This window comes from Coffea arabica, chromosome 2e (genome assembly GCF_036785885.1).
Source record: "Coffea arabica cultivar ET-39 chromosome 2e, Coffea Arabica ET-39 HiFi, whole genome shotgun sequence".
NCBI classification, from domain to species: Eukaryota; Viridiplantae; Streptophyta; class Magnoliopsida; order Gentianales; family Rubiaceae; genus Coffea; species Coffea arabica.
Window position 1 is genome coordinate 11,346,400 of NC_092313.1, and position 17,855 is coordinate 11,364,254.

The following is a 17,855-nucleotide window of genomic DNA, read 5'->3' on the forward strand; positions in this document are numbered from 1 at the left end:
TTACAATTACAAGACAATATTAATTGGCATGCCAAAGCGAACAGCAAGTAACATGTCCACAGCATCGAAAATGGTCCTACGTCAACATTATTAGCATGTGGTATAGGGTCAATCAAGCAACCTAGCAGTGCCCTCAAGAAATTTATAAAGCTATATATTTTTTTTGGAATATTTCACATGTACAACCTAGGAGTCTTTGCAATTTCAGGTCTATATAAGTTCTTATAACTAGTAATTTCAGTTTTCTCCAAAGATTTTTTTAAATGTGTCGATTTACAGCGGGGACCATTTTCTACTTCAATGTCAACTATCATTTTCCCGCGAGTACAGATAGGTCAGTTTTAGAACTAACTAAAGCCTTTAGACATGCAGAGCTTCCAATCAGCTACCTTTAGACGTGTCTTCCAAGAAGCTATTAATAATAGATGTGCGGATCATTTTTTCGGCATGGATCGGAGTCAATGCAGAAGGAGACTTTTTTGTTTTTCCTTGTAGGCCTGTGGCCATTTCAAAACTTCTCCAGGATGATTGTAGGAGCTTTTGCTTGCTTTGTTCTGTAAATTCCCCCTAAACTTGACCTTTTTTTTAAAAAAATTTAAGATTACTATCTTTCACACACACACACACAAACTAAGCCGTTATATTAATAAAACACAAATTAGACAAATCGTAAAATAGACAAGTAATGGTGTGGATCACGTCGGAATGCATAACCATTTTAACCTAAACTCGTGACACGGACTAGAGGGGGAGCGCATTGGTCCTATCTGTCAGTCATGTGGCTTCTGATTCGCTACGAGGAAGGAAGGAATGGCATTGGATGGCAACCCCAGAAAAACATATGGTACGCTGGACAACACAACCCCGAAAACCCTGTTTCCGATTACCCCTCATACCACATCACATCCCCCTAAAAGTACATAATACATAACATTTGCCCGACCCAATATGTCCCATTCCATTACCACTCGACGCTCATTAAATATACATTTATTTGGAAGATATAATATTTACTTGTCGTCACCACAAAATTCAGCAGAATGTTTAAATTTGCCTGCTATTTTTTGTTTTCCCCTTTTCTCACTTCTACTTCCCCGGAGACACCACCAAGAACAATCATCCAACCCTTTTCTCTCCCCCCCCCCCCCGGGGACCAAACACGTCGATCATCCTGTCAGGCATGAGATGTCATCTACAAGGGGAATACGGCAGGAGAGCAAAAAAGTTAGCGGCAGTTACATTTGTCCGTATTATAGGACAACGGCAGAAGTACAATGCTAATTAATTACTACCACATACTTTATAATGGACATAACGGTGCAGTAAAGCCCTTAACAGAAAACTCCAGGAGGCATTAATAGAGATTTACTCCTAGGCTTTGACTAAAAATGGGTTATTCTAGGAGGACAAACAACAATTCTACAATACTGGCACGACAAAGGCGCCAATTAATCAGAGGAGGAGAAGCACAATTTCTCTTGCACCTCTGTTGATGCTGCAACTAGCAACCCTTGCACCCTAGAACTTGAAATCCTTCTTCTTCTTTGACTTGCCTTCTTTTTCATGCATCTTTCTCTTCCTTTTATTCTCATTCTGCAGTAGTTTCGTCCCATTAGATAAGAGAACAGAACTACAAAAGATAAAACCACCATACCAGGAAATAAACTTCTATTCTATGCACGCACCTCAGCAACCATGTCACTGAAATCTTCTCTCTGGCTTCTTAACTTCTCTTCTTCCCTCGCTTCCTCGTATCTGACAATCATACAAGAAAGAATTAAATTACACACCAGCAAAACAAAGTCGCTGGAGCAATCAGAAACAGGCACCACACTTACTTGGCTGGCAAGACATTATCCATGACTTCTAACTCCTCTGGTGCTAATGTGACATCAACTCTATCAGCTTTCTGACCTCTAAGCAGATCAACCTGAAAGAGACCAGTATAAACAATCCAGAGTGAATTGTAACCCAAATAGTATAATTATAACATGACCTAGAAGTGACATCATCTTTACTTCTAGCAAACACCATAACACTCCAAGTTATTTAGGACATTTTTAATGTCCACGTGGGTATATCTGTTTGGAGGATCCAAAATTGCATCAACAAAGTTGTAAAACACCAAAATCGGCATTTTCACCAAACCAGAACAATTACTGACAATGTACACGAGAAAATCTCTTTGAACATGGAACCAGGACCTCATGTAGTATACCAGATCTTTGTCCTCAACTCATCAATTAGCAATGCAACAACTATACTAAATTGGCAAATCCACACTGGTCAATTATGATTGCATACTGAGCAGTCTAAGCCCAAAAAACAAGAAGAAAATTTGGCAATGGCAATAATATACATAACTAAGCATGGTCCCACATAGCATACAAATTCCATCAATGCGCAGTATCACGCGGCTGAGGCAAACAAACAACTTAGCAAACCCCACAAAGTATCAATCATCCAGAGAACATCTTCTCATTCAACATTAACAGGTAAACTACTGTAAAAAAGACCACTGCCAGAGTTTCCTAGTCATGCAGACATTTTTCAGACCACTACAGGAAGATTGTAAACAGCCAAAAAAGAGCAACCATTTGTAGACCCATCAAAAAGTTGAGATGCAAGTGACTACAATTAGCATAATTACCAAACAAAGATATCAAATATACTCACCCTTTTTGCAGCAGTCTTGTCTTGTGTGCCAGTATTGATCACATACCTGTAGGTAGACAGCAGAGTTATCTTAGTTATTGACAACCGAGGCTCTTGTGAAAACAAAGACACAAAAACTAAGAGGGATTTCTGATACTACAAGCATGATACTTACGTGTGAGTTGTTCCAAGTAGGGTTCCTGGAGCTATCCTCTCTTCTTTCTCTTCAAGCACCTTTACATAAATGCGTTGTTAGCTTCAGCAACAACACAAAGGGACAAATGGATGGAATAGGATTGGAACTCATGTTCTCCACTAACCTGATACAAAGGCTTCTCTGGCTCCTTCCTTTGCTGCTTGCGAAGATCAATAACGTCTGGAGTCTCAACGCCAGTAGGTGTGCTGTAAAAACAAAGAAGGAAAAATAAAGACAATTGAAGAATAACAAATGTGCCAAACAATTATTTAATCAGCAGTTCACTTTTCATTTTGACCATTTTCTAGAGTTTTTCAGCATGCATACTCCAATGCCTTTAATGTCGTACCAGATTAAGTTACTGATACAACTTACATTGACAAAAAGCCTTTCTAGGGCTTATCATGTTAAACTTGCAAAATGTCAACAGAAGCCACAAAACTTGTGGTGTAAGGATAACTCATAGCAAGCCATCTACCATCTTAACAACTTACAAGAATACCGTAACAAAGCACCAGATCAAACATCTACTGTAAAGAGAAAATCAAGATGCAAACCAAGATATACTGAAATACCTTGAAAGGCTATCCACCGATTGAATACCATCTTCCATTTCTTCCTCCTCAATCTGTTCTTCCTCCTCCTCTTCATCCTCCTCCTCCTCCTCTTCCTCCTCCTCAAAGTCACCCCAATGTTTACTCTTATCAACTGGTTCCTCCTGATTTTTTTATCAGGAATTGCAAAATATGTCAGGGAACCGAAATCACAGAAATCGAAGAAATCATACGATCTTGATGAATTATACAACCCTTCTGAGATTGAGAATCCAAAATTATATGCTTATCACAAAAGGCAGATAAAAACATTTTTTCAAAAGTCTCAAAAAATGCCATCTCTCAGTTTGTATATTTAACAGGTGCAAGGATTCTAATGTACCAAAAATTTACCAACCAAGAGCAGTTAATGTTACTGCAGTTACACAGTCTCATCCATCTTCAAGAAAGAACAACGGATATTTTCTAAAATTATCTCCAGAAGACACACAAGGCAATAATCAAACATAGACAAACTATGTTCCAGAAAAAGAAGGCCAATAATATTCACATCCCAACACACACACACACACACACACACAAATGAATGAAATGCTTTATAAAGAACATAGTTGGCTACATTTCTGAAAAATAAGCACGACCTTCTGCAAGAACAAAGAGGAGAAAATTTTTAATTGAAACAAGTAACTGATTAGGAAGCAGTACCTCATAATTAGGCTGCTCTTGATGAAGAACTCCAAAGACATCTCCATATATAGGGTTCCCATGCTGCTCAAGATATGTAAAATAGAAAGAACTTAGAAGTAAAACAGTTGTAACATGTGATGTACACAAAAGGAGATTGCCACCAGCAAAGATGACACAAAAAATGTGCCATTAAAGAATCAAAAGAAGGGGGGAAAAAACTTACTTCATCAACAGGTGGTTTGCCCCAGCCTCCAGGTTGAAAACCAAATTTAGCTCCAGGTGGAATAGGTGCATTTAATCCCGGAATCTTAAGATGAGGATAGGAAGGTGGGGGCCCATACCTCTGAAATAAGAAGATAATTGAACAAGCAAGAAAGAAGGCACGTTCCCTTGAACTAATATGTGCGATTTTCAAGTAAAACTGGAATTACGATGGTAATGGTAAGAAAAAGCATGAACAAGTATGTAACTCATTTGACCTGCATATTAATAAGCCAAGGAGGAGGGGCTCCTTCTGGCATACCAAGAGCCTCTTTCAGTTCCTGTGATAACATGCCTGGCTTCATTTCCCGCAACTTTACCTGCATTGAGTGCAAACAACAGTAAATCATTAAAAACCTTAAAGGGAAGAATACAAGGACACTTACACTCACTTTTTAGACGAATCTACCGGTTACAACAGTAGCACTATGCTTCACAACTAGTATAGAACATAATCAAGGACAACTGACAGGTTCATTATGACAACATATGCAATAAGACTCAAAAATATCAAACTGTTAGTCATCTGAATTCTGATGTCAAGGAACTAAGCAAGACTGCCATGTTCAGAAACAAATTCCTTAAAATACCAGACAAAAGTAATTACATCACAGTCTCTGTTTTTCATCATGAATTTATTTTCACATCTATGAATTACCAGACACATGATCACCACGCTGATCCTTCAGTCAAAACAAAAAAAAAAAATTCAATCAGAGCGTCAAATTAATGGACCAATATAACCAGTTACAGAGACATATTAACATCTATGGTTATCTACAAGGACATTGAAATTGTTGTCTAACCAGTGTGTGTGCGCATTGGCAAGACATCATCTCCAAATGACAAAAATATAGATTATGCAGGGGCAAATAAAGTACATCTTAATGCCCAGGTAAAGCATCAGGTGCATACCTCAAACTCCTTTCCTTCAAAGTACAGATCACCGTGTGTTGTGAGCTTTGGTTTGGTCTGGTATTTGAAAAATGCATCATGCAGTACCTATGATGAAGTAACAACATATGAAAAGGTGAGGAACGTATAATATGGAAAACAAAAGGGAAAGTTCTGTTTGTAAGTTGACAGGATGAAGAAACCTGATAGTCAATGTCCATTTTCCCCATCTTAGGCTGCATCCTCTCACGCTGTTTCTGTTTAAGTTTTTTACTGTCCTCCTTTTCAATATATGCCTGCATTAGCATAAAAACAGTCAAGCAGATTTTACATCCAGGATCTGACAGGAGAAATGGCACAGCAGCAGAGTTGCTAACTAATCAAATGCTTCTCAGTAAATAGAATCAAAACAGACAAATTACCACAAAACGGGGAAAAAAAGTTCCATTATTGAGTAATGAAGAACAAAAAAGAGCCAAACTCTATATTTGGATTCGGAAAATCCCTCGTCATTGACCATGCAATTGCTAAACAGAAAAAAACAGCTTGGCTTTGTCCAAACAGAAAAGGTGACCAACATGTCAACCACAGTTTGAATAAACATACAAACCAAACTTCAGCAGAGAATACACAAGAAAGAGATCAAGAATCAAACTTTTAATCTTAACAACCTGAACAAAAAATACAGCCATATTCCCAATAAAACACCTTCTCCCAACAAACACACGCGTGCAGTCTGACTTGTACCCTTCCTGGGGGGGTAAATTTTTTTCCTGAAAACTAACTTGGGCATTCACATTAGCCTATATCTTGCGTTAGTTGATGACAGGTGGATGGTGCTTAAAATAGACTGACACAGAAACCAAAATAGAGAAAAATTCATCACCAAGTGCCTCAGCCAATCCCAATTAAACAACTAACTTCTGCGACAATGAATGCCAATTAAAAACATAATATTTCAAATTTCTGAAGGATAAATTGCATAAAGAAAAAGTCTGACCATTAAAAAAGATCAACAATGTAGTTCTTAAAATTAAGTTTTTGCTCATATCATCAAGAAGACGTACATTCTAGAACAACAAGATTCTTGCAGAAAGAAACCTCAGTAAATATAACACTTACTTGTCTGATTTTCTCAATTCCAGTGGCAGCAATAAAATCAGGAAGTTGAAAGGGCTGTTTCTCAATTCCTCGTTTTCCCTGCAAAATACGTATCAAGCCCGATGAGATAACAGCTTAACACAACTTATGTGTCTTAAAGCAACACTCACTAGGGTGTAAATAGTAACTTAGATTAAATAGCCTAGGCCAATAACTTAAGCATTAAACTAATCCAAGCCTTATGCAGGATGTAATAGGATCTGAGAATGCAAATATATACATTAGCATCCTGCTAGGTATGAGTCACTTGTTGCACTTGCAAAGGCAGAATTAAAGAGATCTATTTGCCCATAAGCAAAAGCATGGATTATTACATCCCAACCCCCACCAGTAAAAATGTTAAGATAGAGATATCAAGCAAGGATCCCCTTGCCAAACACCTACATGTCCAGGCTCCTTAGACGTCACAGCCGCTCGCCTGCAAGAACCACATATACTCACATAAGACAAACGGCATCGACTTTATCTTCCACCACACTCAACCCAAAACCCACCCTTATCAAGCCCATCATTTTCGCATTTACAGCATTGTATGGACATCTAAAAAGCATGAACATTAATACGGCAACCAATAGCTAACTTTCTAACTGCAGCTACTAACCTGCAAAAATTTCCGCTTCTGACACCAGTGCCTTGGAACTGGAACTGTATTTCTATAAGATTTAAGAAATACTAACAGCTTAGGGTCTGCAGCAGTAGCATCCCAGACCTGCAAAAAGTAAACAAGTATCATCGCAAACTGAAACAACGATAAGAAGTAGAATGGTGCATATGTGGAGAACCAATTGAAGACACCGAAATGAATTTCCTACAGTAAGGATGACCAGAACAAGAATTTTAAGAATTTTTTAAGTTCTGCATCACAAAATACCTCAACAACATCAGGTCTTGAGGAAATCTGTTTCAGTTCTGCAATTTTCATCCGACGTTGGAGCTGCATGCACACACAATGAAATGAAATAAGAGGTACTACCAACCAAAAGGAACTAGCTCTACCAGTAAAAGGAAAGCCAAGTAATTTTAGCTACAAAATACTGAGGAACGAGAATAACATCGAATACAAACTTTAGTATCAAGATAAACCTAATAACCTTTTTCTTTTTATTGGAAAGGCCTTTCTCCTTTTGCTGGGGGTCCTGCTCTTCTCCATCTGAATCTGAATCAACCTTCTTATTGGAGGTGGCATCAGGTGCAGTTTCATCCTTTTTGTCATTCTCCTATATAGATCAGATGGTGAAAACTTGGCCAAAATATTAAAGCTAGAAATACCAACACAAACAACAGCAACTTAATAAAATGAATTGGACCTCTTACCTCAGAACCAACAGCATCCTTGAAACTGAATTTCTCAAAAACCTTTCTCAATTCATCATCTAAATCACCGTCAAGTTCAGCCTTTTCTGGAACATACTCCACCTCAACTTGCTCCAAGACCTATTCAATACAAGAAAAACAAGGAAGTTAAAATCCACATAATTTTTTTATTTGATTCTCCAATGAAAACATCCAACCATATTACAGAAATGCCAAGATATCAGAATCCAGAAGCCTATTCAACTTAGCACAGATGACAAGTTTATTCAGTTAGATTGGTAGAAATTTCTTGGTTTTGGCATACAACGGATTTTGAAAACAATGCAACCAACTTAGTCAAACAATTCTCATTACAATGCAATCAACTTAGTCAAACAATTCTCATTTCCAAGAAATAAGCAAGAAAATGACACAAATCTCTAATTCATCTGGCATGATGAAACAACTTCCTGCTAGTAAATATTCTCCAGATTCCAAATGTATCCAGTCCCACAGAAACACATGACAGCCATAGACTTAACTAAAAAGCTACTTCTTATATGGCCATTAAAGAATGCACAAACATCATAAACCACGCATAAACCAAGCAGAAATGCACATATGACCAGTTACGAGCGACAGCTTTCATCATTGCATGCCAAACCGTTCAAATATCTCAAGCAGTTTCATGTGCACCCAAGTGATTTCTTCCTTGACTCTTAGCCATCAACACTTGAGAAATGCAAAGCCAATAACCTTTACTAGTGTCAACAACTGACGCCACAGAAGGTCAACGTTAATCCATACTCATTACTAATCACTTTTTTATGTTATTCAGACCTGATGGATTCTCTTTAGTCCAGGAAGGTCCAGCAATTCTTAGATCAGAGATTGACAACACATGTTTACACAAAACTTTTCCAGAGCCAATTTGGTACACTATAATATACTTTTGGTCTGAAACACCAAAAACATTCTAGTAGTGGCCAAACTGCAATAAACTTTTGTGGTATAGAATGTATTCATGAAGAGGAAAACTATCAACCAGAAAAAGACTTTTCAGATCTTGACATATTTCTTGTACTTCACAATAATCTATCAGAGAGTACAACCATTTTTTTCCCTTTGACAAAGTTACAGAAACATGTTTTGACTGTTTCTGGAAAGACAACAATTCCAAAGATGCTCAAACAACAGAATGAATATTCCAGTTCCCACCAGATCAGGAAATAAAATTGTGTTTCGCCAACAGCAGGAAAAAAAAAAAGAGGGAAAAACAATTTTCAAACCAACCAGCCAAGTACGACAGAAGCTGGTTCAGTTATGATGCTGTTTCATATTAAATCATATCACAGGAATTCAAATTACATGGCAAATCGGGAAAAGAAGAACACATCAAATATGTACAAGACAAATTTTCCAGGTATGACATGAGAGAACAAATAATGCTAGATCCTTCCTCTTTCCCATTTTTCTTTCCCAATAATATACTTTTCCACCCTCTACCAAATCTTGTGCTCAAGTTCCACACCCATTTCATTGACAAAGCAGAATGCCCTAGAGCCTGGCCTCCTAAAATTCCACAACGAATGAGTCCCTTAGATAAAGTGATATCAAATATTACCTAGACAAAATAAATATGACAAAGCACAAACAAGTAAGACAAGGTAATCACTTGCAGACCTCCTTTAGTACCAAGCACAACATAACCAAAACAAAGCATATACCCAGTCTTAACTCTTATCTCATAACATACTTTGGGATTCCTGAAAGATCTAGCCGAGACTACCAAAAAGCTACGGGATAAAGATAAAAAGGATTTCCACCACCAGTAAGTAATCAAGTCAAAACAAATCTTAGCAAAAAACTAATCTACAAAAAACGAAAACCATAGCTTCGACAGAGTATTGTCAGAAACTTTTGCATGCACCTTCAAAATCAAGCCCTAGTTTCCATAATCATAGGATATAGTTTTTATTTCTCTAAAATCTTGGGCCATAGTTACTGACTCACAATCTCGTACGCATTTGGTCAATTTCCAATGTATGCAAAATCCACAAAATTAAGAAACCTAACTGTAGCATGATCCATAGAAAAAGAAAAGCAAAAGAAAACACAAGTAAAAATGAAACATACCTTTTGAGGATCCGAGTTCTCCTTGGCGCTATCATTATCGGTGGTGCCGTTAGCATCCTCGGAGGCGGCAGCGGCATTGTCACTCTCGTCACCGGTATTATTGGTCCCAGACGCCGCCTTGTTCTTCTTCTGCTTGCGCCGCCTCCGGCGCCGCTCGCTCTCCCGAGATTTCTTGGCAGTGGCGCTAGGGTTTTGGGTTTTCAAGTCCCCGTTCGGATAGGATAAGCCCCCTGCAACGCCGTTCGCTACCTCGACGGTCATATTCCGATCTCTCGTCGGTAAAATTTATTCTAAGATTTTTCCTATTCTTTAATTTCTCTCTCTAGATCCTGTGTTTTTTCTTTTTCTTTTTCTTTTTTTTGTCAAATCTCTAGCTCCTGTGTTGAGAGGGAGCAAATGGAGAAGGCAATGAGTCGAGGGAGAAATACAACGATAGGAGATAACGACGACTGAAATTTTTTAAGGAATGTGCCAATCTGGCATTATATATCTTCGGGCACCGTAAACTAATTGGGCTTACAGATAATACAAGAAAAAATTTGGGCCTTTCGAGTCAGAAAGGCATGGCCAATGGGATCACCTTAATGATATTTGGGCTTAGACCCGTTGTCAAGTTTAATACTCTCTCCCTTTTTTTATAACTGACGTTTAAGGTTTTGCACACCAATTAAGAAAAAATTTTCATTACTTAAATCTGTACACTATTTTACTTTTGTACCCTCATTAATTGTCCAATTCACCCATGTTTTCTCTCACTAGAGTATTAAATGGTGCTGTTTTATTAGACCAAAAGCAATGCAAAGAGAGAAGCAATAATTACTAGGAGTAGTAATTAAGAACCATGTATTGGAAAAGAGAGATAAAAGGGTAAAATTGTGAAAAAATAATTAATACTGTATAGGGATAATAAAACGACAGATAAAAGTACACTAGAGCAAATTTCTTAAACGTCAGTTATAAAAAAAGGGAGGGAGTAATTGGTAATATTTGTTTTAAGAGTTAATCTTATATACATTCATTATTAGAAACATGAAATTTATATAAAAAATATTCAAATTAGTTATCATATATGTAATAGTGCTAATGTCTACAATGTTGGTTTGTACAAAATCAACTAATATCAATTTTAAATGCTACAAAAGATAATTGAATGGCAAGACGGAATATTAAAGTCTATCTTATGAGCAAAATAAGAATGTTCTAAAAATAAAGGTGACAAATATAATGTGATTTTGAATTTTCTAGAATTGCAAAGACAGCCTAAAATAGAATTTTCTAACAGTAGTGTGTATTATAAAAATTTTGTAAAAACATCCATAAAAGACCTAGGTCAAATTCTTATCCAAATTTCTAAACCTTGAATTGAATAACGGAAAAGATCAATGAACAATGGGAGAAAAAAAATAATTTTTTTTGTTTTATTGAGAATATATATGTTCTTATAGCATGTGGCTAGTAGAGAAATGATTTCTTCTTTTTTTTTTTTGTTTTATTAAGAATATATTCAACTTCCAAGTCAATGCTATGTTTCTTGAGGCCAAAAAAAGAAAAAATGAATAACTAAACAAAAACCTTAGCAGTACAAGCTTGTTTCTGCGGATTGATAATTTGAAGTGAGTTCAGACCCCAGGTTACTGCCGCCAACGCTGAAAAGAAAGACAATGTGTTGAGTGAAGCAACATTTTTTCCTTCTACAGCCGTAAGCTAGCCTATTGGCCTTAATTTTGATACACTTAGCGGGACCAATCCTTTTAAGAAGATGTTAATGCTTAGTAGTATAGTATACAACCAAGCTCTGAGGAAACCATGAAAATATTGCTCCAAACACACTACAGGCGAGAGCCTGAGATCTTGCTGGCTCTCCTTTCTTCTTTGATGTTTTAGAAGGGAAAGGTGAAAATTGTGATAATGAACCATTTCTTTATCAGACTCAACTGTTTGGATATTGCGATATTTTGATATCAAAGGTAAATATTCTGAGGGGGAAAGAGCAAGATGGAACTCCAAGAAACTGGGAACGTGGGTGTCCCAAAGTACAAGAAGACGGATTATGATACAACAGAAGAGGAAATTCAGCGTATTGCATGCAAAGAAAATGGAAAAAATAGCAGCAAGAGATATGTACTAGTCTGTTCCATCTTTGCCTCTCTAAATTCTGTGATTCTTGGATATGGTTTGTATCTTTGCCTTCCCCTCTTTGAAATTAACGGTCATTTTGTGCTTCAGTATCCATTCTTCAATCTCTTTTCTTTGAACTTTACCTCCTTGATTTACTGCTTTTGCCAATGTGATTATGCAAGGCATGATCATTTGTTGCGGATGATCAAAGTTCGAATTCTCAAGAATGGGAAAATAAAATTGCTGAAAAATGCTAGATACTTGCATTTTTCTGCTCAAGATCAAGGCTTCAACAGTAGATGCCAGGAATTTTATATATCTGTTAGAAAAACAATATTGTTTATTATAGAAAATTAACTGTTACGGTTAGTTTCTTAAACATTTATTCCTCCAGACAATTATCGTGTTTATGCTCCATTTTCCAGTTTTTGGATTATTCATAATCATACTCATTGGTTAGTTCCATGGTACTGATACATAAAAGTCATTTCCTGCTAACTAAACCAGAATCCTATCAAAATTTTTGTCAACTCCTATAGTTCCCCAAGCTTGATATATCTTTATTGACAGCTCACAAGTAATAAATATGAAATCACAGATATTGGAGTTATGAGTGGAGCAATATTATTTGTTCAAGAAGATTTAAAGATTTCTGAGTTACAAGTAGAAGTCCTTGTCGGGATTTTGAGCATAATTTCACTGGCGGGTAGTCTAGCAGGGGGTAAAGCATCAGATGCCATTGGTAGAAAATGGACTATGGCATTTGGTGCCATTGTGTTTCAATCTGGTGCTGCTATTATGGCTCTTGCTCCCTCTTTCGAGGTGCTAATGGTCGGAAGGATTTTGACTGGGATTGGAGTAGGCTTTGCAGTGGCGATTGCACCTATATACATTGCTGAGATATCCCCTAGTGTTGCTAGAGGATCATTAACCTCCATCCCCGAAATTTCCATTAATTTTGGGATCCTGCTTGGTTATGTTTCAAATTATGCCTTCTCAGGACTGCCCGTACACACAAATTGGAGGATCATGCTTGCTGCTGGGATTCTCCCTTCAGCTTTCACCTGTTTTGCTCTGTTTATCATCCCTGAATCTCCGCGGTGGCTAGTAATGCAAAGCATGACTGCCAAAGCCAGGTTGGTGCTTCTCAAAACAACAGAAAATGCAAAAGAAGCAGAGGAGAGATTAGCTGAAATACAACTAGCTGCAGGGCTCGCCAACGCTGAAAGGCACGAGGAGAGATCTGTATGGCGTGAATTACTAAATCCGTCACCCGGGGTTAAACGGATGCTCATTGCAGGTTGTGGAATTCAGATTTTCCAACAAATCACAGGAATGGATGCGACTGTGTATTATAGTCCCGCAATCTTTAAAGATGCCGGGATCAAGAGCAGTTCGAAACTTCTTGCTGCAACAGTTGCTGTGGGGTTTACCAAAACAGTTTTCATCCTGATAGCTATTTTACTTATTGACAAAGTAGGTAGAAAACCACTTCTTTATGTGAGTACAATTGGAATGACTGCCTTTTTGTTCATTCTGGGATTAACTCTCTCTTTCCTGGGGAATCGTCCAGTTGGGATAAAGTTGGCCATTCTCTGTGTATGTGGAAATGCAGCATTCTTCTCAGTGGGAATTGGTCCAGTTTGTTGGGTTTTGTCCTCTGAAATCTTCCCTCTGAGGCTACGAGCTCAAGCATCCTCCATTGGGGCTGCGGGGAGTAGAGTCAGTAGTGGCCTGGTTGCCATGTCTTTCCTAACCATTTCTCATGCTATTACAGTTGGTGGAACCTTTTTCGTCTTTGCAGCAATTTCAGCTCTTTCTGTTGCTTTTGTTTACAAGTGTGTCCCAGAAACGAAGGCGAAATCACTAGAGCAAATTGAAAAGCTTTTTCAGACTGATAAGCACTGGAAAGGAGGCGAAGTGGAGCTTGGAGATGTTGAGCATCTAGTGCAGAAGCAATGATACTGGCTTGAAAAACAAATATACACCAATAAATTGCTTTTGCCTCACAAACACTAGTGAGAAACTACAGTACCAAAGCTGAATCTACTTTGTAATGAAGCCTCAGCTGCTTTATCATATTGCATATTGTCTTTTTTCTCAAAATCATGTTTCACATAAGCCTGATTTTTGTGCCAAGAACCTATGCAGTCTCTTGTGTTAAAGTTGGTTGCCTACTTTAGTTGTAGATGTTCTCAAAGATAAATTTGCTGAGAGGATACTTTTGACTGAAAGCTGCAATAAGTTTCAGAAACTGATTGTATTTGTCAAGTTATAAAGCAATTGAAAGAAAGATTAAAAGTTGAAATCACCTTATCTTCAAAAGGTTTGCCATTTTTTTCTATCCTACTTTTACTTTGTTTTGAAAATGCAATTTCCACCCCATCCATAGAAGGAATTCTACTTATCAAAAGTTACAACAACCTTTAGGAATAAAGGATAGATGTGACAACATTTAAGAATAAAGGAAGGGCATCCAATTCCTTTCTATCATATTAATATCCCTGTCGTCATCCGGGTTTTCATCAGCACTTCTGATTGTGCCCATTGCCTGGTAACAACACCAGGGGCCATTGGGTTTAATAAGCTTTGAGTAGCTGGAAAAGCAAAGAGAGCATAGGTGCAGCTTATTGGGAAGCACATATGCTTTTAACCATAAAGCAGTTGCAAATTCCCAGCAAGAGTATCCATTACTGTGTTTCTAAGCACTAATTCTTCACTTTTCAGATCAGGCTGCTCCTACCAAACTACCTTTCAAACATAAAATAAGAGATTTATTCAATGATTGAAGTGTGGAAGTAGAAAGGTTCAAAATTTAGTGTTGAATTATTAATATATAGCACAGGAAAATTGACAATTTGAACAACAGATAAGACTTGAAAGGGAAAGCACATGAAAGGCCACATGGCACATGTAATCAAAAACATCATAATACAAATGAAAGGGATGGCTTTAAAGGTTTTGGGGCTAACTCTGCCTGCATAAATGTTGCTGAGACATCAAGCTTCACCTATATGATTCCAAATGGAGTTATGCACCTCTAAACATAACAAATACAGGGAAAGGCAAACCGGCATTGATCACATGCCACATTCCATTATCATATTATGCAGCACAGCAGCATCCCTTTTGCGTCCGCAACTATCATAAGAAAGTAAAAAAAAACTGCTGTGGAAAATGAACTTAGACTCAAAAAACTGATTGAGTTGAGCAATTGGTCTCAGATGAAAAGTTACTTCAAACAGTTGCTTACTTATTCATAAACTACAGAGCAGCTAGTTACTGAGGTTTAATGAGGTTGGAACAGCCACTTGCATTTCTAAGTTTTATAGACTGTTGGTGGGATGATTCAATTAGCTTGCAGGTATTCTTGCATGGGTTGTTACTTGTTACTGCTACTTGTATCAAATTAAATCATCATCGAGAATACCACTTTAGTAATCATAATGAAGAGGTATAAGTAAGCAACACCCAAGAGAGTTATTCCCGGTTGGATCAGTTAGAATTGTGTCTTACCTAATTCTTTCTAATTTAAGTTGGTACTTTGCATGATCTAACTTCATAGCCGCATCACATTTATATGTAATTAGTCAGATAGAAGCGCATAATTAGGCTGATCATCCAAAAGAGTCCTCGAGCACAACATTAACGGAACTTTATATGCTAAGGTTCGTTTAACTACAAGATATATTTTGGAATTGGATCTTAGGATGTCATAATAAAGCTAAATTCAGTTAGTCTAAAAGGCACTAGGATGTTGAGGAAAATGAGCAATATTAAGCACCAGGATGTGTTGGTTGTAAAGAACACAAATTTGTACTTTTAAGTGGGAAAGAAGGTCAAGAATAAAGTTGAAGGATAGCAAAACTTACCAATTACAATTTACAAGTACATCACATCACCACAGGCTACATTTATTGGCCTAAACAGAACTTTAAAGAATTCACCTACCAACACGAGATTTCATATAGAAAAGCTTTCAACTTTTCTGCCATGAACTGGGAAGACTAAAACGACAAATGGCTTGAAACTGGTGAATTCAGTTATCAGACGAAACTCAAAAAATTCAAATGAAAATGAGATCATCCACAATTGCTTCTGTATAACGTGCGTAGTTGGAAGGTTTTCCAGCAATACAAATGGAAAGATATACTACAACTAGCTATTTAACATTGGCTAATTTAGACTATGTTCTCCTTAAATTTCTTTAGTATAAAAAGAATGCAGTACAGTGGTAGGACTGAGTTGGTCCTATACCACATTTAATTAACCTGAAGTAAAATTGCAAAAGATGCAAGTATCTGACATTATGTGTTGGATAATGCTTCCTTGTTGAATCTCAAGCTTTCTGCTCTCCTTATTCCAGAGATGCACTGCAAAACTTCGGCCACGAATCTGCCTAAGTTTAGTAAACATCCACTTCCATTGAGTCTCATTCCTTGGAGCTCTAAAGAGGCTGCCAATCCTGCTCCAATCAACAGGATAAAATGCCGCAGGAGGCAACACCGTAAAATTATATCCAGGCCTTTGGCTTACCCTTGAAACAACTCTTGAAACCAAGTAAGGGCCATTGTGACCCCATTTATTGCCATCAAAAGTTAGTGCAAATTCTTCAATAAACTTGTAAAGCAATGGATGCCCTTTATCGAAAATCATCACTGCATTATTCAACCTGCTCCAATTTCTTGTCTGAAGATTCACAGTCTGAGCTCCAATTGCATTCCTCAAGTTGACAAACCTCTTCAATACTATCATATCAGCGTCGATATAGATCCCACCAAACTTGTACAGCAAACCAAGCCTAAGCAAATTGGAGAGGTTTTGGCCAAATGAAACCTCCCCGGGATTGACATTTCCTTTGGTTAAACGATCAATCCAAGCTTTTGCAACTGTATTCTTGAACAAATAATTGTAATCAGGGGAAACCGCAGCTACCCTGAATCCCTTTTTCAAGAAAGGCCTTAAAATTTCCATCCCTTGTCTTGAATCCAATGAATCTGACGCTATTATCAAGCAACCATCCGGATGTGACTTGAATAAACTTTCTATGGTGAAAAATTCTCTATCACCGAAATTGCCTATTGAAGATATCCAAGTCATAAAAAACCGAAACTTACATGAAGAGTTCGATGAATTAGCTTTGAAGAACTCCTTCACTCTTTTCGAGAACCGCTTCATTTCCCCATCCTGCCCGAAAATTTTGCTCAAAGCCTTTCTACTTTGCCTTCTTTTCACATGAAGTATGACAGATTCATTCCTAATAAAATCCAATGAATTTTGGTTTGTATGCAGGAGGGTAAAGTTCAAGTCCAAAAGGGTCTTCTTTTCTGCAACAGGGATTTCTTCTTTCACAGCATACATGACAGAAGAGGACACTTTACCTGAGGAAGACATAGAAACCAACCTTCTTGATTTTTCTGCAACATTTTCCGGCGAGGAACTAGCTAGCAGGGGAGCTGTCTTGGCTGGAAACGGGATATAAACTGAGAAGATACTGAGACTATTGTAAGCTAAAAGAACAATCAAGACAAGGGAAACAAGAAGCTGAGATAGCTGCAGTTTGAAAATCCCCATTGGTACTTCTGTGATCTTTGCATGGTCAAGGATTTACATTTGTCTTTAGGACAAAAATTGGAAAGTGAGAAGTAAAGTTGAAGAGCATTCTTCCTATTAATAGTTATTACCACATTTTTCAATAGCGGGGGCGGCAAAATTTTGGGCACGAAGATTATTGAAAATGTTTATTGGGTTTTGAGCTATGAAGATTTTGGAAGCAGAAGTTTATATAACCTCTGAACGGAAGCTGGTTGGGTTTTGAGCCAAAATTGTACTTTTAGTGGAAGGAGGAAAACACAGATGGGATGAAATTAATTTGTATTGGCGGTTGGGAAGTTGGCTAC

The 17,855-nt window shown here is 37.5% G+C and overlaps 3 protein-coding genes across 3 annotated transcripts; 1 reads left to right on the forward strand and 2 right to left on the reverse strand.

Annotated features, from left to right (window-relative positions):
* Positions 1-1,214: 1,214 nt before the first annotated feature.
* On the reverse strand, positions 1,215-10,295 carry LOC113730939 (uncharacterized). The gene is made up of 18 exons (XM_027255942.2): positions 9,838-10,295; positions 7,723-7,842; positions 7,500-7,625; positions 7,280-7,342; positions 7,010-7,117; positions 6,370-6,447; positions 5,451-5,543; positions 5,269-5,355; positions 4,572-4,673; positions 4,316-4,435; positions 4,111-4,173; positions 3,427-3,569; positions 2,976-3,057; positions 2,831-2,889; positions 2,677-2,722; positions 1,839-1,930; positions 1,686-1,755; positions 1,215-1,593 (listed from the first exon to the last, which is right to left on the reverse strand). The coding sequence occupies exons 1-18, from the start codon at positions 10,096-10,098 to the stop codon at positions 1,519-1,521; spliced, it is 1,788 nt and encodes a 595-aa protein (XP_027111743.2). The 5' UTR covers positions 10,099-10,295; the 3' UTR covers positions 1,215-1,518.
* A 1,497-nt stretch (positions 10,296-11,792) lies between these two features.
* LOC113730940 (probable polyol transporter 4) lies at positions 11,793-14,161 on the forward strand. Its single transcript, XM_027255943.2, has 2 exons — positions 11,793-12,010; positions 12,554-14,161. The coding sequence occupies exons 1-2, from the start codon at positions 11,833-11,835 to the stop codon at positions 13,915-13,917; spliced, it is 1,542 nt and encodes a 513-aa protein (XP_027111744.2). The 5' UTR covers positions 11,793-11,832; the 3' UTR covers positions 13,918-14,161.
* Positions 14,162-16,020: 1,859 nt separating this feature from the next.
* Positions 16,021-17,855, reverse strand: LOC113730941 (uncharacterized protein At4g19900-like). Its single transcript, XM_027255944.2, has one exon. It carries the CDS (start codon positions 17,527-17,529, stop codon positions 16,222-16,224), a length of 1,308 nt encoding a protein of 435 aa, XP_027111745.1. The 5' UTR covers positions 17,530-17,855; the 3' UTR covers positions 16,021-16,221.

What these genes read in the sequence shown, in the direction of transcription:
- LOC113730940 (XM_027255943.2), top strand. Translation starts at nt 11,833, where the DNA reads ATGGAACTCCAAGAAACTGGGAACGTGGGTGTCCCAAAGTACAAGAAG. An exon ending in TTCTGTGATTCTTGGATATG is followed by an intron (nt 12,011 to 12,553) that starts GTTTGTATCTTT and finishes ATGAAATCACAG; the next exon opens with ATATTGGAGTTATGAGTGGA.
- LOC113730941 (XM_027255944.2), bottom strand. Translation starts at nt 17,529, where the DNA reads ATGGGGATTTTCAAACTGCAGCTATCTCAGCTTCTTGTTTCCCTTGTC.
- LOC113730939 (XM_027255942.2), bottom strand. Translation starts at nt 10,098, where the DNA reads ATGACCGTCGAGGTAGCGAACGGCGTTGCAGGGGGCTTATCCTATCCG. An exon ending in AGAACTCGGATCCTCAAAAG is followed by an intron (nt 7,843 to 9,837) that starts GTATGTTTCATT and finishes TGTATTGAATAG; the next exon opens with GTCTTGGAGCAAGTTGAGGT. An exon ending in CAGAGAAGCCTTTGTATCAG is followed by an intron (nt 2,890 to 2,975) that starts GTTAGTGGAGAA and finishes ATTTATGTAAAG; the next exon opens with GTGCTTGAAGAGAAAGAAGA.